General features: G+C 37.2%; 1 protein-coding gene across 2 annotated transcripts in view; it reads right to left on the bottom strand.

The window, feature by feature from the left end:
• Positions 1-568: 568 nt before the first annotated feature.
• The window catches only part of USP12 (ubiquitin specific peptidase 12), a 39,073-nt gene continuing 13,700 nt past the window's right edge, over positions 569-25,941 (bottom strand). For both annotated transcript variants that reach the window (XM_083803931.1, XM_083803930.1), the window contains 7 exons: positions 21,497-21,710; positions 18,197-18,423; positions 13,260-13,336; positions 12,965-13,048; positions 9,241-9,438; positions 7,121-7,199; positions 569-5,029 (listed from right to left, as the gene is read on the bottom strand). In XM_083803931.1, the coding sequence (XP_083660057.1) occupies positions 4,928-5,029; positions 7,121-7,199; positions 9,241-9,438; positions 12,965-13,048; positions 13,260-13,336; positions 18,197-18,423; positions 21,497-21,710 (981 nt within the window). In that variant the 3' untranslated portion in view covers positions 569-4,927. The remainder of the gene's footprint in view (positions 5,030-7,120; positions 7,200-9,240; positions 9,439-12,964; positions 13,049-13,259; positions 13,337-18,196; positions 18,424-21,496; positions 21,711-25,941) is intronic.

Here is a 25,941-nt window from a genome sequence, read left to right as displayed (position 1 = left end):
TTTTGGATACACCCTAAATTCTCCCAGCACCTGAGATCTTCATTAAATTTAATATTTTACCTTTTAGGAAATGTTGCTTTTCTATCTAGTATTTTAGTAAATAATTGCAAAGCTACTTCTCCATTTTCTCTGTAAGATCTCCACTCTGCATTCTCTCTCTCCTGAATTACATAACCTGTGGAACGCAGATCAAGGACATGACTGACGATCCTTCTGTAATTAAAGCTCCCTAATGCTGCCAACACAAGCTCTATACAAAGAGCTAGAGAGGCAGTATCTCTGCCCTTTTCTGAACCCTTAAAATCTCTTGTGAAGGCAGCAATCACAAGCCGTTAGAGGGAAAGGAAGAATGTAATTCATTTGAACCTTTGGGAAGAAACCGGAAGATATCCTTTAGTTCATTTCAAAGCTGGTGATATCTGCAAACAATCCTCTTTATGTATCCAAAATACACTTATACAAGCTCCCCCAAAAGGAACTCAACGACCATAATAGCAGATTTTTGAGTGTTAGCCTGAAAATTAATTCACTAAAAGAGAAAAAAGAAAAAGGCAGACAATTTTGCAGATGTTTTTGAACATATGCCAAACAAAGTTTATTTCTGCCTCACCATAATTAAAATTGGAAACAACAGATTTCAGAGATCTCCGTAGTAAAAAGATGAAGCCAGTGTTTGTTTGCATGGTAGTTGACCTGCATAGTTCAGTTATAACAATCAATCAGCAATGCTGCTGCAAAATGAACAGCCCTTGAATACAGATTATGTAGAATATTAATTTTGGCAATAATTGAGTACTTGGAGGCTTGCATGTAAAGAGACAAATGTATTATACATCTCACATTATACTGTGAGAGGTTAGAGGATTTTTGAAGCCTTACAAGACAGAAACCATAAAATGTGCACATAGTATTACCAAGAGGGAAAACAAAGACTGAATTTCTAAGACATACAATCTTGAGATCAACCCAGACAAACATGGGGGGAGGGAGTGAACAACTCAGACTATAAAGCCTCTCCATGACAGCAAACAAACCACATCTGGATTATTTAAACTTCTGGAAAAATAGTCACATAAACATTTGCAGTGTAACGCTGAAACCCACAGATTTAACCCGTAGTAAGATTTTTCTTGTACAGGAAATCGGAAATTTCTGTGCAAAAGATAAGAAATAAAGCTAAGTTCTGTTAAATGAAGATTGAACATTTCACATAACAAAATTTCTTTTTAAAAGCTGCAAGGGTAATCTTAATGATAAGTCTGTACTGATCATCTTAAACCCACAGCTGAGAGACTGGACCAAATAGAACATAAAATTCTTTTCATTTTAATAAGGGAATTACGAAAGTAACCAGAGGCCTCAGAAAAGTAATGAAGTGATAGAAACTTTCATCTTTGTATGCACCAAGGAGGGCATATGCAACAGTGCTTGTGAAAATGCTGAGACAAAGACATGGGGAACAAGCCAGGATGTTCAGTCCAGCCTTAAGCTGCTGCTCCAGAAGGACGCAGATCTTTTGTAGGTCTTGTGTTAGATCTGCCAGTCCTACGCAGATGTCTCAGGGTATGGCAGTAGATCTGAAATGGCATCATATCTCTATGTGCTAACATCTGAATGTCACCTAAACCTGATTTATGATTAACTTCTCACAACAGAGTTCATCTTAATCATTCATACATGAACCTGAACACCTTAAAGTCACAATTTCTATACAGTGAAAGACCACGGATGTGGTGTGTTTGTCACAACCAGGAATACAGCAGGGTTTGATCTGTTTGTAAAAAGTACATACATTCATTGCTAACAGCAGCGTATACTCCAAGTGAAAAATTAACCTGATGCCAAATCACACACAGATAATGAAAAGAGATTTTTACTGAAGTAATGCACCTTTTTCTTCTGATGCTAGACTCCAGTTCTTTGGTCAGTCTCTCTCTTATGCTAATACTGTAAGCACTCATATTTTTCTTTCCGTTTCCCCTCCCACAAAGTGGCAATCGAAGAAATCAATTAGGTAACTTGAATGCACATTTTGTAGCAAGATAAAGATTTTTAGAGGAAATGGAAGTCAAGAAAGAATGGTATTTCAAAACACTCCCTCTTCTCTGCCTCAGAGATCAACAACCGACTTAAAAACTAGTTCTAGAGAAGTAAGTGCACCATCAAAAACATTACTGCCACCAAACCATTTTTTGTAACAACAGACATAGATATAAAATGCACCATATTTAAACACACTTCTCCCTCCATGGCTAAGGACAGTTAACTTAATACAGGAAGCTCCAGATACGTTTTAGGTTTGAAAACACAGAAAAGCACAAAAGACAGCAGACTGACCATTGGGGCTCTGCAGAGGATGCAGTACCTACCTTTAGAGAACATACTTTATTTAATAGAAGTTTTTTGCTCCAATATACAAAATAGGGGACTGCAGTCCCAATTAACATTTACATAGTTACACAGCAAATCATTTCCACCATTTACAACAACTGACAACTTTCCCATACTCCCCTCTGTACTACAGCCAAGAAATAATCCTATAATGCTTTACATACCAATCAGTTATATTTTGTACTTCCCTGCCTCTTTTCTTTTTTTTTTTTTATGAAGTTGCAGTTTCTGATAATAGTTTAATTGAGAACTTCTGATTATTTCAGCTGCACTACAAGTAAAATGAAATATATAATTTGGAATACTATCTCAAAAACCCTATACAAAATGAAAGTCAGCGCCTTATAAAAATATGTGGCAGGAGTAAAACCAGTGAATAAAATGAAAACGTTTTGAATTTTGTTAGGGTATAAAGTATTTAGCAACTAGTCTCAGATTCTGACTACACAAAAAAAAAAAAAAGAAAAATAATGAAAAAATTGTCCATTAGCAAAAAGTAACATGACAGTTCTTTTACAATACTGTACCTTTAGTATGCAAAGGACTTCATCCTTCTAACATGCACCATTAACCAACCGGCTCACTCCTTAACCCTTTTCCCACTGAAAGCTGAAAAAAGGTGTTAAAATTACTTGAATCCCTTAAGAAAAATCCAATCATATTTTCTGCATCTCCCACAGTATTTAAGCTTTACTTTACAATGCTGGTAGTTTAATCATGATACATAGTTTTATACAAAAGAATTCTAGCCAAACCAGGGCTTTAGAAACTTTGCATTTTACAAAAGCAATTTGTTACAGCATGACAGTTGCTAAATAGCCCAATTTATTTAGTGACCCTGTTAAAGATTTGTTCAACTGAGCGAATAGGTGAAGTCATTTCCTGAGCTAAAAGATACAGGTAAGTAAATAGTCAGTTATAGCAGCAGACAGGAGACATTCTTTTCAAAAGTTGTAACAGTATCAATAAAATAACCTTAGAAAACTACAATAATGTAAAAATCACTAGCTGAAGAGGGGTGACAAGGACATCCAAGACCTGATTGCCATCATCTGGAATGCATATCCCCTGACTTTCCAGAAATTACATTCAGCTACTGTCAGACAAAGTACTGTTAAATGGAAGAATGTCAGATCACAGTAGTTCACATTTATTACAGATCAGGTGTTTTGTCAAGAGTTAGTTCTTAATGCTGTTTCATAAACCCAAAGCAAGGTAAAACAGTTGGTTTCAGTGAAAAACCCTACGCTTCATTCTACTTTTAAAGGAATGCAGTATCTTCAGTCTCACTAAATTTTAAGCTTGTTTCTTTTTATTACTTAGAAAAATTTATACTTGAGGCCTTGAGTGGTTTTTGAGACAGTCACCAACATTATTGGTAACATAAGTGGATCTGTTTTTAAGAAAGGGTATGAAATTCTGAAAACAGTTTACTTTGATCCAAATAATTCTAATTTGCTTAGAGTACAAGACATTAATAAATGATTAAAGAACTATAAAGACTGGTATACCACCACTGCACCAACATTTTCTTTTGATATGCATTCTTAAAAGACTTCTGTGTAATATTTGTTCACTTTTTTCACCCATTAATGGAAAGATGATATTCTAGTTTAATTAAATAAAGTACCTCACTTAGATACCAGTTCTTCCAGAAGGAAATCTCTCTCCTACGTTACTAATTTTTTAAGACATTGTAGACATTGTTTTTAGAATTTATGTTGGCTCTTCTTTAACATTTTAAGATAGTTTTAATTCAAATTAATATATAAAATTCTCAATACTTGTTAGAATAAAGGACAGTCAGTACACAAGATCCTAAGTTACAATAATTTATAAATAAAAATAAACTATTACAAACCAAACCTTTCCCCATACGGAGATTAAAAGCCATAATCTTGACTGATTGTTCCCGATCATACATTATAAATAACGTAAGCTTCTTCAGAGAAGCAAAACATACTTGCCTCCCTGACACCAGTTTATATCTTCAGTTAAACTACTACCATCAAGAAGGCAATTGGGCCCAGATATATCTTCTTGCTTACAAGTTAACCCTCCCAGCCTCATTCTTTCAAACTTAAGCACAGGAAACTAAGTTCACAAAGAGTCCTTCACTTTTTATATGTGAATGCTGTATAAAATACAGATTTCTAATGCTCCTATTGCACCAATCTGGCAGTGCAGTTAGAACCTGATTCAAATTCCACTGAAGTCCACGTAAGGTTCTCCAGTGACCTTAATGGGCTTTGAATTAGGACCACAGAAACAGCATTACCTAATGGAAAGCTCCTGCAAGACTGGTTGGTATCTCTTTTTTGCTTACGGGATGCAGTGGAGACGTGTAGTCAGCATGATACCTGAGCAAATAAAATGGTAATGATATGAAGGTTTTAAAAATCCCAAACTCTTTGCTTAGTTGTGTGCAAACTGTGCTACCACCCCTGGAGCTTCCTGCTTTTCTTTTCTTCAGTGCTTGCTCCATTCCAAGATAGAGATGTGAGGCACAACAATCTCTCTTCGCTACAGTTCCCCCTCAATCCCGAGACTGATAGAAGAGGATGTAACCAGACTCAGAGTTCTTTGAGATGTCTGATGTCAACCCGTAGAATTCTTCAATAGCTTGTGCATCAATTTTCTGTATGTAAAAATCCAAAATTTTAAAGTATGAATACCTTGCATAACATATACATCACATTACGTTCCACTCTAAAATATGTTCTCAAACAAAAATAACTTTCACATATTACATATAATAATGAAAGCCCAATAATTCTTAAATTGTTATGTTTCCAGTCTGTCGTCAACTGCACAGATGGCAGTGGATACATATGTTTATGTATATATGTGTGTGCAATTTTAGGGATTAAGTGAACCTGTGAGTGTAACCCAAGGTGCATCGTTTGTGCAAATTTCACACAGAAAAGCTTTAAAGATAACAATATCCCACTAAGACTTTAAATTCACAATGAAGAACATCACTTCTAACTCTAAACAAACCTCATCATTTCTAACTCTAAGCAGTGTAAGCCAGTCAACTGCAAATGAGAATAATGAGAAAGCAAAGAATGAAGGCTAACTTTTTCTTAATTTTTCATACAAATTTTGTCTGTGATTCTGCCAGCCTGGAAAGCCTCCTATAGCCAAGATTTCTGGGGAAAGACTTAAAGTGTCTGCCAAAACCAGACATTTTTGAAATGAGTAAAGTCTGTTTTTCTTGTCATCACTTTTTATACAAACGAAATTGAAATTAAAAGCAAGCTCTCTTGCTATATTTTAAACCAAGCATAATTAGGCTACAAACAACAAGAGGTGGAAAGATGAACTTTCCTTCACTGAGGCAGACATTATTTAATCGCATTCCCACTATTTGAAATGAAACCTCTCTCAGGAAGGAACAAGTCATTCCAACTTGACTAACCATGGGCCTAAAAGGCAATGAGATGTTTTAGATGTGAGAACGAGAAGATTATTTTCTTCCTCTTTAGAAGAGCTAAGAGAAAAAAAATACATTACTGCCAGGTGTTACTGCTTTGGAATTGGAGAGATTGTCCCTGATGTTTGTGAAATGATACGAGATCTACCACAGTGGCCTCTCTTTTCCTTGGAGGAAAGTGAACTTTTGACCTATTGAGACATTTCAATTTACAGTGTATCTGGATAAAGCATAGAGGCAATCCTTTTACTTTCCCAGCAACCCTGCATATTTCCATGTCTGTCATCTCCTGTGTGAAAAACGATCCATAATGTGGCTTGGAGATAAGAATCCTTAATACCCTTGACTTGTCCTGCCAATTAACACAGTAAGTCCAATACATGTCTCACTCATTTTTCTTCTTTTTAATTATACAGTACTTGTATAATGTAAGAAAAAATGTAAACTATTCATTGTACTGGCTTAATTAAATCTAATAAAGGACTTGGACAGCACAATCATACTTCTGTTCATGCATAAGCGTAAACAAGGGGAGAAAAAGGAAGATGACAGAACAAGCAAAAAACCTGTAACAGTACAAAATATAGACATGAGCAGTTTCTGCTCTTTTTCTCAATGAAGAATAAAAGATAACTGATGAAACAGTTGACAAAGTGAAAACTGGTGAAGGGATTTTTTTTGTTTGTTTGTTTGTTTGAATAACAAGAATTCCTGGAAGCATGGCTAATATTAGCAAGAATACCATAAGCAAAAGACTCCTGTTTCAGGGACTAACTTTTAAATTTTACGCTGAAACTTGGGAACCCCCAGTTTGTCTACTTTGACACTTGTTGCAGCTTTTTCTGAAACAATCCAGGACATTCTATAAAACGGATGACAAGACTGATCCATTCCAATAATTTATAACCTCTTAGAAAATATGCACAAATACATTTATCCAAGAAATTATTTACTCTCAGAGAAAAACTGCAATAAAACCAATTTATTTGCACCTTTATTTGCCATATACTCTGGCCACAGGAACAGCTTACTAAACAAAGGTGAAAGACAGTGGCCATAAACAAAGAAGTTTCTTTTCAGAAATATACAAAACGAAATGCAATTAAAATTATTGCACAGTCAAATTGTAAGCTGCAGCTCTGTGCTCACAGTTATTGATCATTTAGATTGGGATTGAATAACTCTTCTCGTTAGTGTATCAGTCTTTTTACTTTAAATAATCATGCACACAACAAGGGCTGCAAGTGCTCTGGTTGGTATGAGAAAAAAGTCCAGAGTATACACAAAGCTTACCTCAACAATATCATCATCAAAAAGCAACCAAAAATCATGACTTTTCACTATTGCAATATAATGTCCTCTGTTAGGGCCACTGTAAAATAAAATCAAAAAAAAGAACACAAACTGTAACACATGTATGTACAAACGTATTTCATTAAAGTGTTTTTTTCTTGTAGAAAAGCAGTATTTAACGGTAATTGAAATGGGTACCAACACAATTTCTGTTTGGATGTTTCTTTTCCTCTTTTTCTTCCACTTAAATCATCTTCATAACAATGTCTCACTTATCTGTATTTAATGCTGTGCTAAAAAAAAAGGATTATATATAAACTGAGAAATAAGCAGCACAGGCATGAAAATATAAATGAAAGGAAATAAAAGAGAGACAGGGAAGTGAAATCAAGAAATTATTCTGATGCTTCATAAGGACAGGATAGATCCCACACCAGTTCTGATCTTCATAAAGAAGAACATGTAGAGCTGCTGTTCATCTACAGGCTCAATCAGGAATCTCTTCATTTGCTTGACTGCAAACAAAAACTGAATTAAACTGGCAATTTAGAAGTTTGAAGAATCCTCACAGCAAGGAAAGGTCTCCCATTTAAACTAAAGCAGTTCTAATGCACAGCTCTTCAGTTTGTGGCAGACAAGAAATTTCTCCACAACCATGACAGGAATGAAACCTGTAAAAGTGTCTTACTAATTAATCAGATTTCAGGTAAGAAAATGATACACTTTCCAAACTAGCTGAATCTTAAAACTGAAAGCGGACGACTACCTAAAGTAGTTGTGGAACTGCCTTAACCTGCTAATGACACTCATACAATTTTGGTGTTTGTATCAGGGAGGGAAGGCTGCCATCTATGAGGGACGTTTGCGTACCAAATTATACAACCCAAAGTAAAACACAACTAACCTGACATGGCTCTGAGAATGGGTAAGTTTCCAAGATTGAGCATATGTAGGGCTGTACTGTTAGAGTGATACTCCCTGCTACTCCGCACTCTGGGACCCAAAATTGGACATGGAATTCCAGACACCGCTTGGTTAATGCAACAGAGAGACTGATAAACTGGAGCAACGCCAGCAGCAGGCTACTGCATTTGTCAGAGAACTACAGCACCAGGTGGTGTAAGAGAGACAATGGTCACAAAGCGTGAAAAGGGAAATTCTGATGTGATATAAAGGGGAAAGAAAGTACAGTGAGAACGCTGATGGACTGAAACAAATTGCCCAAAGAGGCAGTAAAAATCCCCATTCCTAGTCATAAAACTGAACTGGGTACAGCTCTGAGCAACCTAATCAAATGTCAAAGTTAGCCCTGCTTTAAGCTTTAGGTAGTTGACCTCACAGTGTAAATTATTCTATGATTCCAGATGTTAAATCATCTTTTTCCACTTTGGCACTTTTATTTAGTCAACAAGCAGTTTGTACAGCAGCCCTAATTTAAAGACTTGAAACCATAAGAACATCTATGGAAAACAGCAAAATCAAGTTTTCTTCTGTCTGGGGGTGTTTTAGGAAAGGCTGGACGTGGTGCTTAGGGACATGGTTTAGTGGGTGACATTGGTAGTAGGGGTATGGTTGGACCAGATGATCTTGGAGGTCTTTTCCAACCTTAATGATTCTATGATTCAAATACAAGTCTAACAGTCACATTCTGAAAGCAAGGAAACAAAGTAATCAGCAAAACTCACACCATATGAGTATATTTCAGAAAATGTTGATAAAGTCTGTGGGAAACACACAAAACCCTAAAGAAAACCCTTTATAAAGCAGCTTCTGTTCTAAAATGCTTTCTCTCCTCCATTTTTTAAAATGATCCTATGATCCTTAAATGTTATTGCTTATATGACATGGGGTATTTTTTTATTTTATTTTTTTTCCTTTTGACGTAGTTAGGCTCATACAATTACTCCTATGAAACATACTGCTACCACTTTCCACAATGAGCTGTCATGGCTACAAGGCCATGTATTACCAGGATTGGTAGCATTTCTTCACAATGCTTTCCTTGCTAAGAAACTTTTAAGAGATCTCTAAATGCTATTAGTTATGTGATACTGGCTGTTTTATTTTTGTAAACACAGTTAAGCTTACACAAAAATCGCTTACATAAAATATATTATTACCTTCCACAATGAACTACCACAGCAACAAGGTCATACATTCTGTCAGGATTGGTGGCATCTCCTGAGGTGTTAAATAAACGAAGCTCTAAAGGAAAAACTACTCTATAAGAGAGTTTTGTGTATCGATGCAGCTGATCCATGTATTTAAATCTCTTCAAATGGAGAGCTAGAATCATAGGTAGCTTTTTTACTTTCATCCTGAAAACAAACAAACAAAAAAAACCAGTATTTCCAATACTGAGCCAAATCATTCAGCTGACATTGACAAACATGAAACGTATATACTGAAGTCTTTAAAAAAATTACATGCATTAAAAAGATGCTAAAATCGTCAGTCACCTCAATAATACAGAACTTGTCCTGTGTTGCTAAAGCAAAGGTGGTCTTAGCAATTGAGAGAATTGTGAATTTATTTAGAATAGTAGCTAAATGAAGACCCATGAACAACCCATATAATAATTTAGACATAAAGGCCTGTATTAGGTTTATGTGGCGAGGTTTTGGTAGTGGGAGGGCTGCACAGGTGGCCTCTGTGAGGAGCCCAGGAGCTGCCCCACGTTAGGAGCCAGCTCCAGCCAGCTCCAAAAGGAACCCGCTGCTGGCCACAGCTAAGCCAGTAAGTGATGTCGTTTGCGCCTCTGGGCGAGCAGATGGAAGAAAGGGAAAAATCTGCTGTGCTACAGCAGCTGGGTGAGGGGCGAGAGCTGAGAGAGAAGCAGCCCTGCAGCCCCCAAGGTGAATGCAGCAGGAGGGCAGGAGGTGCTCGAGGCACGCAGCACAAGTTCCCCTGCGGCCCGTGGAGAGGCCCCTGGTGGAGCAGGCTGTCCCCCTGCAGCCCACGGGTCCCACACGGAGCAGATCTCCACGCTGCAGCCCGTGGAGGAGCCCCCGGTGGAGCAGGTGGATGTGGCCTGGAGGAGGCTGCGGCCCATGGAGAGCCCCCGCAGGAGCAGGCCCCGGGCCGGAGCTGCAGCCCGTGGAGAGGAGCCCACGCAGGAGCAGGGGGTCTGGGGGGAGCTGCCGCCCGTGGGGGACCCGTGCTGGAGCAGTTTGCTCCTGGGGGATGGACCCCGTGGTACGGAGCCGTGTGGGAGCAGTTCTGGAAGAGCTGCGGCCTGTGGGCAGCCCCCCAGGCTCAGTTCGGGAAGGACAGCATCCCGTGGGAGGGACCCCACGGGGAGCAGGGGCAGGGAGGGACCGTGAGGGAGCGGTGGAGACGAAGCGTCAGGGACTGACCGCAGCCCCCATTCCCTGTTCCCCTGCACCACTCAGGGGGAGGAGGTGGAAGAGAGTGGATGGGGGGAAGGTGTTTTTAGTTTGCTTTTAGTTCTCACTCCTCTAGTCTGCCAGTGATACGCAATAAATAATATTAATCTCCCTTACTATTTTGCCTGTGACAGTAATTGGTGAGTGATCTCCCTGTTCTTACTCAACCCATGAAACTCTCCATTGTATTTTCTCTCCCTGTCCTTTTGAAAAGGGGGAATCAAGAGACTGGCGTGGTGGCGCTTAGCTACCTACCAGTATCAAACCACCACACAGCCATGTAGCACAGAATTCGGTTTTAAGACATACTTCCCTAGAGCTTTCCTGAGTTCCCAAATGCAAATCCTACACCCCACTTGGTATACATTGGAGGTATCGCAACAAAGTTGTTCCAGAGATCCTGTGTCAGTTGAACTTCCCATTAAACTGGCCAAGTCAAACTAGAATTTTAAAACAGGCAATACGACTTTGTCACATTTATATTACTCCACATTTTCGTATCAAGCCATTCGTTTAACATTGCCAAGGGATCCAAACAGAACACTGTTATTCGGCTTACCTTATGCTGCCAAAATAAGATAATGCTATGCTCTAAGTGCAATGATTTTGTGTACATGTTGCAGCTTCATTTTACTGAAGTCAAAGCTGGGATGTGATAACCTAGTTTTACTGAGGACTCACTGGCCCCCTTCCCTAGTTTGAGGTATTGAGATCTCAATTCAGTGCTTACAAATCCTCATCAGCCAAACACAGCTGGCCTGGCAACAAACTTCCACCCTCTGGGCGATAAATTTGCCCACAAAATAAAATAAATTTGCCACAAAAACAGCTACCAAGTTAGAGTGCAGTGCTTCTTGGCACAGCTTATTACCTTAGATTAGCACTGTGCAGAATTTGTCAGACTGCCTTTAGCCCTGAAAGGTTGCTCAAAAGTCTTAACAATACAGCCCAATGAAGGCTTCAGGTGTGTCTACTAAGACCATATTTTCGGAATGTCAGTAAATATGTTTGTACAACATAATCCTTTTCCAAAAGATAAGGGACTGCAGACAAAATCCTTGAAAACACACCTGTTTCTTTTCTCATTAAACTCAGACTTGATAGTATCTGAAAAACCATGCTAGACTCAAGTTTTCTCTTTGGCCTGCAAGGGAAGTAGGAAATGAAAAATGCTGGAGAAGGGGTGGAAGATGACAGGAGCAGCTATTTTTCTGGACAGCTACTTTTTAATATATTACTGAGATATGGATATAATTTCTGCTCCGCTTCTTTTTTTTCAAAATGGAAGTCCTCTTTTAAAAATGCAGTCGTGTTAGACAATAGGAGCTCTTTCACTGGCAAAAAATCACTTTTTCTAGTTGAGCAGACGCTAACATGGATAAACTTTATGATATAGAGAAGGAAGAAAATTATGACTGCAGTGAAACTGACCTTAAGGGCCACATGAAGAGTAAAATATAAACAATAAAAGCTGTGTTTTGCCAATATATCAGTGCCTACAGTACAGGCTTATGTCAACACATCTTATTATTGGTCAGGGATCACGTTGCCTCCCACACAGAAAAAAAGCTAAGGCAACAGAAAACAACAGGACAGACCTTGCTTCACAACCCGCTCATACACATCAATTAGTAAGCTTATGCAATGTGTAAAAGCAAACTTGGCATATGAGATATGCCAAAAGCCATGTGTTCAATCTGCGGTAAACCAAATAACCAGAATCAGTGGTATAACCAGTAGAGCATGTCAGTGTTCCCATCCCTGCAACTCATCCACATAAGCAGACAAATACTTTCTTAGGTAATAAATACAGCACAGTACACAACATCAAAGTTTTTTCAAAGGTGTAAACAAGACTAAAAGAAATATTAGACAAGAAATGTTTTTACACTAAATAGACTACAGGCTTCCATGGAACTTCAGATGCTTTTCAGGAGCACTGTCATGCAGATGTTTAGCACAACTAATCAAAATCTCAGTTAGCAAAAAGTGTTATTACAAGCATCATTCAGACTGAATCAGTAAAAAAAAAGTGCTATCAAACCGTCTCTTGCAGCAATCGTAAAAAATATTTAATTATTTAGAGAAAAACAAGCTTAAGAAGTCCCATGAAATCAGTAAATTTTCATTACTACCCAGAATTTTTAACTAATTATTAGTAGTTTATTTAGCTTGTCTTTTCATCTTATCTTTGGTCTTAAGACCATTATTTTTGTCATTCTTAAAATAAATAATAGGCCTCCCAAAACACTTTACATGGATTCTCGTTACTCATGGAAGTAGCCTTGATGAATTCAAGCACGAGGAATGTAACCAAGTTACTCTTAAGTGGAAGAAGAGTGAGAACAATTAAGAGAGACAGAACTTTCTCCTCACGCCTCAAACACACAGAAAAGGAAATACAAGAGTATTTTCATGAAATACATATAGTTTTTTTCCTTCCCTGAATCTGATGTACCTTTTATGTGCTTCTTGCTTACTGCGACATTCTTCACAATAATATTTGTATTCACTGCACAGAGTTTCTGTATTGCTGAAACCCCTGAATAAAAAAAAAAAAATATATAGATACTAGTTTCTTACCTGAAAAATATATATAAACATACATAAAAAAACAACAGAAACATTATTTATTACGTTTACATAAAGTAAAATTTGCTACATAAAATGACTATGAGCTTTTAGTTTTACTTTCTGCTTTCATAGTTTAAAAAAGACAGACAAAATATGGAAGTTCAGATTTTTGCATCTACCTTAAACAATGAGTGATTGAAGTATTCTGCTCCACATCAACTGAAAGGTCTAGGAAGTCTTCATCTTTGCTGCTTATCTGCAGGAAGAAAAGACAGGCAGATTACAGTTAAAACCTGTTATGCTAATTTACCTCCTTTTCAGCATCATTTTCTATTGACAGAATGCATCATTGCCCTTGTAATAGCTTTCAAAAAATTGCTACAAGTGAAATGTCTTTGCATGTTAGAGATTTGCTAGATCTGTTTCTGATTTTGTTCAGAAAGAGGAAGAAGGAAATGTGTATGTGTCCATGGAAGTATACAGTGCCAGTGATTATGCTGTGATTTTAGCTCAACAATAATTCCAAGTTCCTTCTACACCTCACACTTTCCAAAAGAATATAATCACTGGGATTTTTCTCCTATATAATGCTGTCACCTCTTCTCTTCCCCTATGATTTCCTCTTATTGAAAGATACGTATTTGCCTATCCTAGCATTCCTAATAAAGAGCAGAAATGCTTTGAAGACTCCTTCTGTCTAGATTCATGAGCAACAGATGGCATATTTGTTGGTAAACAAGAGCTTGGGATTTAGTCTGATAGAGGCATAACTGTGGGTAACATCTACACCACTGCACACAGCATGGGAAACAAGCAAGAGGAGCTGGAAACCATGGTGCAATTAGAAAACTATGACCTATGACTATGACTATAATCACGGAAACGTGGTGGGATGAATCACACAAGAGGAACACTGGAATAAAGGTCTACAAGCTCTTCAGAAGAGAAACACAGCGAAGGCGGGGCAGGGGTGTTGCACTCTGTTAGGGAAGAGACTGATTGAAAATCAACCATGTTATTAAAATGTTTAGGAAACAGCAAACTGCAACCTTAACTTTTATCTGCTAGTGTTTCCCCTTTGTATCTAGAGATACCTGGTATCACTGGTGAGAACGTCTACTGCCTTTTATGGCTCCTACATACAAAAGTGAATGCTTTCAGAAAAGGTGCCCAGCTGCAATTTCTTGACTGAAAGCAGCTAGAGCTAAATATTTATCTTTAAAACATATGAGATTTGTGTTCCCTAAGAGAAATTTGAAGCTTTTCTCTGATTATCAAGAGATGAGAAGCACACAGTTCCTAAGGGCAGCAGACATGGAGAATAAAAATACAGCTGGTCAAGACAATTATTTCTGAAAATTAATGTAATTAGGCAAATCAAAAGAAAAAAAAAAAACACTTATGAAATTAAGTTAAAACTTTCTGCAAATATCTATGAGAGGACTGGAGAAAGATTTGTCCCACTATTCTGTAGATAATCTTTCCAAGAACAAGTATACATACACAAAAAATATGCCACTGTGCCAGTACATATGTCTACAATAACATTTAAATGCTTAAGTGTAATGTTTAGACTTCCAGAATATATGCAGAAAACTTCCAAGACATTTTTAGGGTGGGGAAAAAAACCAGTATCTTCAGCACGTTGCTCATTTCCCATCTTCAGGGTTGTAATGCAGTTTAGGTGTATGCAGATCAGCAGTTCTTCAAAAGATGTCATTGCAAGCCACTTTCAGAATTACCAATTTGAGTTTGGAACACTAAGAACTCTGGTAGAAATCACTGTAGCCTAGGAATTAAGAATGGCTCAGAAAAAAAAATCAGTTCTAGAAAACACTCTGCTGCAGTCTTCAGCGAGGACAGCTAGAATTAAGGTGCCACGTGATCAGTGTTATTCAGACATGTAATTAAGATATTTCTTCCTCTCTTGGTCTAATCAAAGAAAATTCCATGAAAGAATGAAAAGTTCATAGGTGGCTTTATCACAAGCAGAAGCTGTAAGGGCAGGGAGGCGAGTGGGGAAGAAAAAAGGGATGTATTATAGTTGGTTGAAAAGGAAATAGGTACTGAAATCAGAAGTTTGCAAAAGGAATTTTTCCATTCTTAGTGATAATATTGATATACTGCCTTCAAGAACGTCTCTCAAGTTAGCTGGTCATTGTGCACTTCCGATCATGAGGAACCGTTACAGGTTTTATTGAAAGAATAACTAAGTGGATTTTTTCTATCTAGGCTGGTAACTTAGAATACGCTATTCTTCGTTTTTAAGATTTTTCATGCAGTTGTGTCTGAACAGTTAATTTATGTGTACAGTTTTACTGAAAAAAAAATAATCTCGCACTCTAACCACGGTCTCTTCTTCTCTACAGATTATATTTACCAATAAACATCACTACATTCCTTAGACTAAAGTGATCAAATTTTCAAAACTATGTATTGCAATCATCTATAGAATGAAAGAAAACCAACCCCAGAAATGGACATTGTCATCACTTGCACAGTAAAGCCCAGATGTATTCAAAAAGCCTTGTGAGTGCTCCTAACACAATACATGTATCTGAACAACGATGTACTGGGGTGTTCCAATATTCTGATGAAAATGCATGGTACATTGTTCTCACATCATGGACATAATCTCCACTCAGACAGCACATCTGTAGTCTAATGGCCAACGCCACACAGAACACAAAACCCAGATGGCTAACACTCAGGGAATCTGTATTTCTTTCAGTTTGGTATCTTGCTAGCAACGTGAATCGGCTCGTGGACAAAAAAGCTTTTGCAGCTGTAAGCTCCCATGTGTGCTAAGACAGAAACTATTTTTAAATTAAGCTGAAACAAAGGGCACGATTTGTTGTGGGGGAGGGAAGGGAAAGTAGGACATAGTTAAGTCTTCAATACAACTCCTGCAGAGAAACCACTGAGTTATTCCTTATTGCCTTCCCTCAGTCCAAAGTAGAAGAATTTTGTATGTTGGTGAATCATACCAGAACAAGAGCAAGACCACCAGCTGAACTAGAAAACCCTTATCAGTATCAGTCTGATGCTTTTGATCCAAGACCATTTCCCCCTTTGTCAACTACATTATTTTATGGTTCACTGATATTCTTTCCTGAAATTTTGAGGAAAACTCTGCAAAACCAATGAACTTTCAGAACATTTTTATCAATTAGCTACAATAAAATTGTAAAATTCACTTAATCATATTTCATATCTCTATCATGGAAGGGGGAATGCATCACGACAGGAAATCACATTAAAAGAATATAAAGACAACTTACAATATGCTTTGTAACTTTAGTTTCTAGTGTAGCTTGACCCAAGACACAAATCTTTGTTAAAGAATCATATCTCTGTTTCTTATATTCCACTGTCCATATTTAAACTGAGGATAAACCTTTAAATAGTACGTTAACTTTTTAGTTCAAAGAAGGGCTAATGAGACAGTGTGTCCTGGAAAGAAGCTCTATAATCAGGACAATTAAAAATACAATAAAATCTTGCTATAGTGGCTTTTAGGAACATCATAGATGTTTATTCTCACTTGGAAGAAAGATTGTGTTTTATATTTAAAAATGCATTAAATTCTACATTTAAATAATAATAAAAAAATCTAAGCTTATTGTCTTATCATTAATAAGCACTAAATCATCCCTTATTGCTGTGTAAGTATGCAAAGTAATGCAATGTAAAGCTTATGCCATCTGCTACATGAGTTATATTCAAGTACTCCTTACATTTTATTTTTCTGAGCACAGAAGCACTCTAAATACCAGCAATTTCAATAAACATTAAAGCAATCATACATACTTACTATTTGAAAATAAGACACTATTCACAGTACTATTACCTATTTAATAAGTGTAAATGTGTTTCTAAGTGCTGATTTTCAGGTCACCGTGTTTTAATTAGAAGCTGATATACTGAGTAGACAGAAGCTGATAAAATAGTTTCCCGATTGTTAGGGGATAGAATACAAAAGCCCTAGTATATAAAAAACAATGTGTATTAGAAAAAAATGGCCTGTGATAGATATTCTTCAAAATTCAACTAGTCAAGGAGGCATAGCTGTGAACAGCCATGACATATCCTGTTCAGCAATAACTAACAGATAAATAGAACTGAACAATATCAGTAAAACTCAAAATTGTGATAGGTCTGATAACTAGTAAAATAATGCTGGTAAAGAACATATCAGCATTTTTTAATTGTGTTAAGGACCATACCTAAATCAAAATCCTGACAGGTATTATTCACTATGCCACAGCGAGCAAACGTAATGACATTGGTCATTAGACTAAGCTAAACTCATCTTTCAAGAAGAAAAAAAAACATGACACCATTTAAGAACTAAAAGAAAAGTGATTGACAGTTGCCATGAGGTAATAACTAGGGAGGAGAAATGTACCAGAAAAGAAAAGACTGTCTGTTGAAATCAGCACTTAAATTACTCAAAATATCATGATCTATTGAAGTCTGAAGTTGCATTACATATGACGTTAGTAAACTTTTTTTTTTTTTGACATCAAAAAGTGGTGGGATTTCTAGAAGACAGAAAAGAATACATGTGAAATATATAGATTTAATCTGACTAATTCCTCCTTTCCAATGTCATGCTGAAATGTATGCATTACGTAATTAAGGAAAATAGGTATGAAGAGCCACACAAAAAATACAGTCATTTAGCTTTTTACTATATCTAAGGCATAAACCATGACAAAATTACTGTAATTTTCAAATTGTGCTGCTTTTCCTCTTTCTCAAGAAGGTAAAATTCAATTACAAGTTTTTCTCTGAAATATATTCTTTCTCTTACTGTAGAACTACTCTCAAAGAAATTTTGGTATAGCTCACTCAAAGAGGGAGTTTATTTATCAGGGTCGAGTAGCAGCAAAATACCTTTGGACAGACATTTAAGAAACGATTACTTTTCCTGCATTTTATGTTCTTTGAGTATCCTGGTCTAATGTCTCAGTGCCAACTGGCATCCACAGTATGCTCATACAAATGTAAAATTTTCTTTAGAAAGAAACTGATTTGTTAGTCTGCTGAGATAAATTCTTCATGCTTCAGAACTTTGTTTCATGATTCATTTATTAAGTAAATAAAGACTTACAGTTTCACATGTAAGACATCTGGTTTCGTTTGTTAATGTTCCCTGAAAGATTTCATGAACCCAGGTTGGGTCTGGTGGGCTGTTATTTTCATTATCAATGTTGCCATTGGGTAGGCGACCATTTTGCTTCTCTTGTTTTCTTTCTTCTTGCAAGATATCCGCAATTGTATTTAATAGATAGTTTAAGAATTCATGTGCATCCTGCTGCATGTAGTTATCAAAAAGCTCTAAAAGATTAAAAATAATAATAATAAATTGGTTAGCATTATACTATAAAAAAGATTTTAAAAATGCAAACTTCAAAATCAGTCTTTGTTTCGGGTCTTGAATCATTTCACAGTAAACACTAAAATCAGTACTTCACATATTAAGCCAAAAATGCAGCAGGGGATGGAGAGAAACTCAGTCTACATTCACATAAATATCTCAGCCGATCAGAATTACCAAAAAAGTCAACCATTCTGCAAGAAAACTAGGGCACTATTCTGCTAACTAAACATTGGTGTACGTATAGTGCCACTTTATAGATTTTAATGGTTTGGATCTCCTACAGGGGCTAAGCTATTTTAGACAAGCTTAGGTCAACATGTTGAATAATACAGGGCATCTCAAATGCCATTAGATGTTGATATTTTCACAAAGAACTCGGAACTTACGATAGGACATATTTCATTGTTTATATGTTCTATCAAGGACGAACACGAACAATAAATGTTCAAAACATTCCTTTATTGATTTTCACTTCTAGGGTTTTAAGTCCACCTTTGCTCTGTCATAAATGCTTTGTTGTAAGAAATAGCAATGAAAATAAGATTAAAATGTCAGTATCTCAAGTTCTTAAACAACATTGTTTTTTGCAGATCTCTTTAAGGCAGTGTTTGTAGGAGCCATGTCACATTAGCCTGAATATCTAACCAAGGCAAGAGCAAACAAGCTTTTTATTGGGACTTCAAGTAATAAACAGATCATCTTTTAAGATCTGAAATATTGCTTCTAGAGATTGGTGTATGAAGCAACTTTATTACTGGCAGACTTGTTGGACAGATAAAAACACAGTCACTGTGTTTTGCAGTTCACGTTGGTTTGTAAACGTTTCTACGTATAACAATCATAGAATTAATTCAGTTGAAGGGAAACAGTTTCACCGGCACATACTTGCAATGTATAGCAATGCTACAGATTAAACTCTCTTACAAGTCTGTTATCTTGTTTACGTTCAGACTGGTACCACCGTGAAAACAGTTTATTGTAGCCCCTTGAAATACCACATTGAGACATCCTCTCCTTCTACAAATCCTCACTCATGGGACTAAGAAAACCTAAAGGGCATTGAACCACATTTATTAACAGTTACTTCTCTCTTTCTGACCAGGAGTTCTTCAAAGGAAATTTTCCTGTCAATTTAACAACCATGCTATATCATTGGCTAATATCATACATGGTTTTTTTTGTTGTTTTTTTTTTTAGCACTCACATCAGTTAACTATAACTTGCAATTTGCTTTTGATAACACTAAAAGATTGGCCTTCACGAGAGGAATAGTTCTCAGGACTGGAAAGATGAATGAAAAATATCCTCAGTGATGAATAAGTTTTGAAATGAATACAGGGACTACATCAAAGCTTTAGTATTATTCACTATCATTCACATTGATGCCATCCAGGAGTAAACTTCAAACACACAAAAAAATCCTGAGTTATTAGGAAAGTAGGGAGAATATGATGCTAATCTGTATCACTTGGTTAAATAGTGCAATAGGGCAGCCAAGAGTATGAATCAAGTAGCCTATTTAATGAACTCCTACACTATTTTTGAGAAGAAAAACTTTCACTGTGAATCTAACCACCTACAAGATCTTTATTTAATCAAGTAAGTCAAGGCAGAACAAGAGCTGCAAGTCTCTTGAGGTAAAACACTCCAGAGGTTCCTCACCATGTTACGTCACAGATCTCTCAGGGATATCTGCCCAGCCAGTAAATTAACAAGAAAAACATTGTTCATTTTATGATTAGAAGAAATTTAAGTAAACGTAACAGTATACCTTCAGCTGACTTCAAGCCAGTTGCTGCTTCACAGACAGTTAAGCTTTAAGGTCATTAATATATGAATGTTGGATCCAGGCTTAGTAAACAAAGATTGAATAGCAGCATTGTAGTGTAGAATACACGAAGTTTATGTTCTCAGTCATCTCCCTGGTACAGCTGGATACTGACTGGAACAGAATTTTGACTGGTGTTGCATACCTATCTGATTCTTTCTTAATCCTACTCTTCTCTAAAGCTCAAATTTGTGTAACTTTACAATAAACATGTAATAGTATATACAAAGTCCATGGAATCATTGGTCAACAATTTAGCCATTTAATTCTGTAGAAAAGGTGAGAGCTTCATCATTAAGGGACTCAAAAAGCCAACAAGATCTGAATTTTCACATTTTCTCTCTGAAGATCTTTCAATTCCTTCTCCTGTGTAGAATTTCAGTATCATGACATAATTAAGCATTTAAAATAACACTTTCTATAAAGAACATAATAGTTCCTGTGTTTTGCTTTCTGCTTTACATTTGAACCATTCTTCTCATTTGTCATAGTCAGTCAACATCTATTAACTAGCTAATGAAATAATAATGAATAATTTCTGTAAATGCATAAAAACACAAGCACACATACTCAAGTACACTTACTGGAGAACTTAAGGATAGTTTTCTATTCTGCTTAGGTAAGACATTTCTTTCTTCAGATAAGAAACAAGAAATGCTAAAAATCTCTGGCAATGTCTTAAAATTTGGGATATCTATTACATCAAACAAATCAGATAAAAAACACTGATTTTAAAATGCACTAAGTCTTTAAAACGCAAGTCAAGCCAAGTATTGTATAAATGCAAACTGAATATAAAAAAATCACTGGATTTTAAGCTAGATTCTTGCAGGGATGTCTCAACGTCTGCTCCATACATTCAATTTAGCATTCAATTCTATATTCAAAGAGTAATGATCTCTTAAACACAAAATAAAAGCTTTGCAGTGAATTTGGATTATAAAATTACAACTCTTAGGCAATATTAGCAGACAAGTTCAGAAGCAGCCTCTGACAATACATTCACTTCTATACAAAGAGAAAGAGATGAGGATTCTCTCAAAATAGATGCAGGGTTACACCCTCATTCTAGGGTCACCTCATCTTTATCCTACAGCACCAAGAACACTTTTCATCCCTAACAAATCTGTAGGTATTCCACTATTTCAACTTCAGAACCAAATCATACTTGCTATTACACAAGAAAAAGAAAAAAAAGTTACCATTTTCTTTTCGTAATCTTGTTATAAATTTCTTGGGAGGTATAACTCCAACTTTTTTCTTCTGGGTGGCTATACTGTGGAAGAGATCAGCTAAGCATGTAAGGAGATTCTCTTTTTTTCTTGGTTGACTCTTATATGCTAAGACTTTGTCTCGAAATGGGCGACAGAAATAAAGTGCCTGAAGAACTGAATTGCAGTAGCATGTATTCCCAAACTATAAAAGAAGAGAGACATTTATTAGCTTGCATTGTATTACTATAGAGAGGTAAAATTAAATCCAAAGTATGAGAAAATTCATAAGCACGGCAAATTTTATGTAAGTCATTTCTTCTTGACCTTAAGATGTTAAAGCATATTTCTGCTGTGCAAAGGATTAACAAGGACACTAAGTAAATGCGAAAAAAATGTAAATTTGAACATGCTATATCATTTTGTCCTACCTGTAAATTTAATTAGTTAATAATATTTTGCATTAACTTGGGTCAAAACGTGCAACAAATACCACCAATTTCACAGCTCCCAAAACATGGCCAAGTAAAAGTATCTATCTATTGCATCTATCCATCTAGCCACAACAGCGAGGAACAGGCACAGCATGACATTGTACTGTGAAGAAACTCAGCTGTAAATTAAGAGAGCTGTTCAGACACTTCAGAAATTGGATTCTCCAAATCTTATTATTTGTGATCAATGTCAGAAATAACTGCTTTAACCTGTTTCTGTATTTTCAGTTCTCATTTTAAGGTGACAGGATTGGCATTCCAGTTTTCTTCAAACACTGAAACACGGCTTGTTAAGGATCTGAAGCTACGTCACAGGTGGTAGCTTCAAATGGAGATTAGAAGGAAAAGGACACACAATTTGGACATGGGCAGTCTGAAAGAGGCAGGCCACTGAATTGAAGTGGGGTAAAGTGGGGTAAGCAGAGTCAGCTCGAAGAGCATCCATAACACCCTTTGTGCCAAGATGCTCTCTATGTTCCTCTTCCCTAAATTCCTTCCAGCTCATAGGCACTGCTTTGAGTCTTGCAATCACTGACACTGTCGCCAGCTCACCCCAACATGACAAACCTCCCCGTCACCTCTGCGAAGGCATCATGAATTGTCAGTGGTGAAAGTTGCTCTCATTTTATGCTGCCCTCCTGCAGCGAAGCCCATTATCTGACACTGAAAGTGTCAGAAAATTCTTTATAAAGCCCTCAGCAAGCAATCCAACCTTTCAGCTGCAGTCACTCAACCTGCAAATTGAAGCACATACCTACCAGGCACAGCCTGTAAAATGTGAAAATAATGTTTTTATGCTTTATATAAAAATATTAGCATATATGGGTACCAAATTATATTGCGATGGGGAGACTGTTACACAGCAAACACAGTCCATTTAGAGGTATTAAGAGCAGCTTCCATCAACAGAGAAAAAGCACTAAACGCTTTTACATCTTAGGAGTAATGGGGAAGTAACTGTTTTCTGCCCTCTACCAATTGAGACAATGACAAACAAGAACACTATGCAATTTAATCAGAAAGCTGGCAAGGAAATTGTTTTTTGTTTCGTTTTGCTTTTAAAATAATGAAAGATGGCTTCCTAAATACCCAAGATTCACTCAAAGAATAAGAAGTGTATTTTTTTAAAAAGACATGAAGAAGTCTTAAGATCTCCATACTAAAAATTGAGCAAAATAACACCTGTTAATTTTACTTTTTAGACCAGGGAGAATATATTAGCTATATTAGCTTCTATTGAGGCCCAAATCTGCACTCAAACAGGTTAATGAATTTAAGAGGAAAAGAGGGCTTTTTTCCTTATAGGAAACAGATGAAATCATGCATTAGTTTATGTCAAATCATTTAATATTATAAGCTAGCTATTTATGACTTTATAATTAGAAATAACAATATACAGAAGAAATACATTAAAATGTTTTAAAAGTTCCAGTTAAATCAAATGGAAGAAGTGTTAAAAACCTCTACACCAGATGTCAAAAGATGAAAAGGTAGTAAATTAGAAATTTCATAACATTCCCATTTTAAGAAGGAACGCTTTGATTACAAATTAATTACAATGACAAGCATGCAGTGAGAGGCAACCAAAATATGAAGCAACAGAGAACACTGAACAAAATTCTGGAGATTAAATGCAATATTAATGTATGTTAACCTACATGTCTATGGATTGGAACTAAAAGCAAGCAGATCAATTTCATACGGTTTTCTCCAGCCAAATTCAGAAAGACAGCAGGCAATAGAAGATAGTTTGAAAACAACAATTTTATTAGATCATGTTTATTTTTTACGTAAAGAATCAATCTCCATAGCTGCAAAACCTGATATATATCTTTTTTAAATACAAGCTTCCGATAGGGAAATGGGGAAAAGGCGGGGAGGTTTCTCTACTAAGTAAATAGGAAACTTTGTTAAGCAAATAAATGCTGGTCTTACCATCACTATTACCTTACTTCCCACCTTCAACTCCAACACAAAAACACACCTCTAACTTCAAAAACAGCCAAGACCTTGCTGCAGTCCTCTCATCCTCCCATCACCGACTGAACAATGTCAATCTGGGCCTTTTCAACCTCTAGATTACACATCACTTTCTAATTCTCCTCCTTCCATACTCAGCTCTCCTGCTAGCCTGGTCAACTGACACCTTCCTTCTCTCCTCACTTTCCAGCTAACAAAAGCCAGTTGCCTCGGATGCACAATACATGACAGAGCAATGCTTGCACAGCTTTTTACAATGAGAAGTTTGTAACCGTAAGCTGTATGCCTTGTAGTGATACTGTAAGCACTCCAGCACCACTCTGAAATAGGAAAATGCACAGCACTGAACACCCATCCAGCTATTCAAAACAAGAAGGGTATTTCGCTTGGTTTATTCAAAATAGAGCTGTAGGAAAACAAATGCCTTTGCAGTTTGCATCAGAGTAACAGTAGGAAAACGTAAGAAAATACAACGATGGTATTTCTTATCTTAAACTTTCAGCTTGTACCGGACATTGAAACTCCTCCGTCTGTCTCTTCAGGGAAACTTAACAGAGGCTACATACAGGGGAGGTAACTGATATTTTCAACTGGTTTATAACTTGCCTCCTTGTTTCTGTGAGGACCATCTTAAGATGTACATACCTAAGAAAGGCTATTTTCATAGCCTATCTCAATCTCGCTTCATGGTCCTGTTCTCCTTTCCTTTGACAGCTGCACAATCTTTGCTGTTACCCCTTCAGCTTACTCAGCTGACAAAGGAGCAACGTGCTGGCTGCACTGGGACAAGTGCTGTCCACAGGTCAAGGGAGGTGATCTTTCCCTTTATTCAGCAGCAGCGAATCCACACCTGGAGTGCTGTGTCTAGTTCTGGGTCCCCCAGTACAGGAGAGACACAGAGTTACTGGAGACAGTCCAACATAGGGCCATGGAGATGGAGAAGGGGCTGGAGCATCTCTGCTGTGAGCAGAGGCTGGGAGAGCTGGGGCTGCTCGGCCTGGAGAAGAGGAGGCTGAGGGGGATCTCATCCATGTCCCTAAATCCCTGAAGGGAGGGTGCAGAGAGGACGGAGCCAGGCTCTGCTCAGCGGTGCCCAGTGCCAGGACAGGAGGCCATGGGCACAGCCGGGCACCCAGGAGGCTCCCTCTGAGCACCAGGCAGCACTTCTGTGCTGGGCGGGTGACGGAGCCCTGGCACAGGCTGCCCAGAAAGGCTGTGGGGTCTCCTCCTTGGGGATCTCCAAAAGCCGCCTGGACGTGGTCCTGGGTCATAGTGTTCCTGCTTAAACAGGGAGTTGGACCAGGTGACCTCCAAAGGTCCCTTCCAACCCTAACCCTTCTGTGATTTTATGGAAGCTGAAATGTTTCAGCAGTATGACAAAGGTTGGACAGAGTTGGAGAAAGGCATGAGAGGACTGCAAATCAGCAGTTTGCCTGGTGAAGCCTGGCATTATCCTAAAAAAACAAAAACAAAAAAAAAAAAAAAACCACAGCAACATGAGCTAGATTAAAAAACAGCAACATGAGCTAGATTTGCATATGGAATGGTGAGACTACAGCTTTGGTAAATACCATAATACATATACCGCATTAATGTTTAGCTTATATATTTGAGCCATGTCTACACAGGCAATCTATACTTGCTGAATCTCATACGTAAAATCCCACATCAAGCAAGAAAGCTTTCTCTGACCTGCTATTAAGTGTCACCCCTATAAGTTCAGCCTCTCCAGATCACATTAGGAATGCTAACTTTATTTTTCTTTGTACTTAGCATTTGGCTCTACACAAAGTGAGAAGGAATCAGCAGCAAGTCTGAAATGCACTATGGTTTGACCCCAATAGGGCAATCAGATTTAACTGAATAAAGGGCTCATGTCAGGCATTTTTAGAGGAGTTGCTACCTCTGACAGATAGTTCACAAAGATCTTCAGTTTAGTGGATGCAAATGGCAGTACTTCAT

Source organism: Anser anser (genome assembly GCF_964211835.1).
Source record: "Anser anser genome assembly, chromosome: 1".
Lineage (NCBI taxonomy): Eukaryota > Metazoa > Chordata > Aves > Anseriformes > Anatidae > Anser > Anser anser.
The sequence above is the reverse complement of the archived record's forward strand: the minus strand, read 5'-3'. Positions and strand labels throughout refer to the sequence as shown.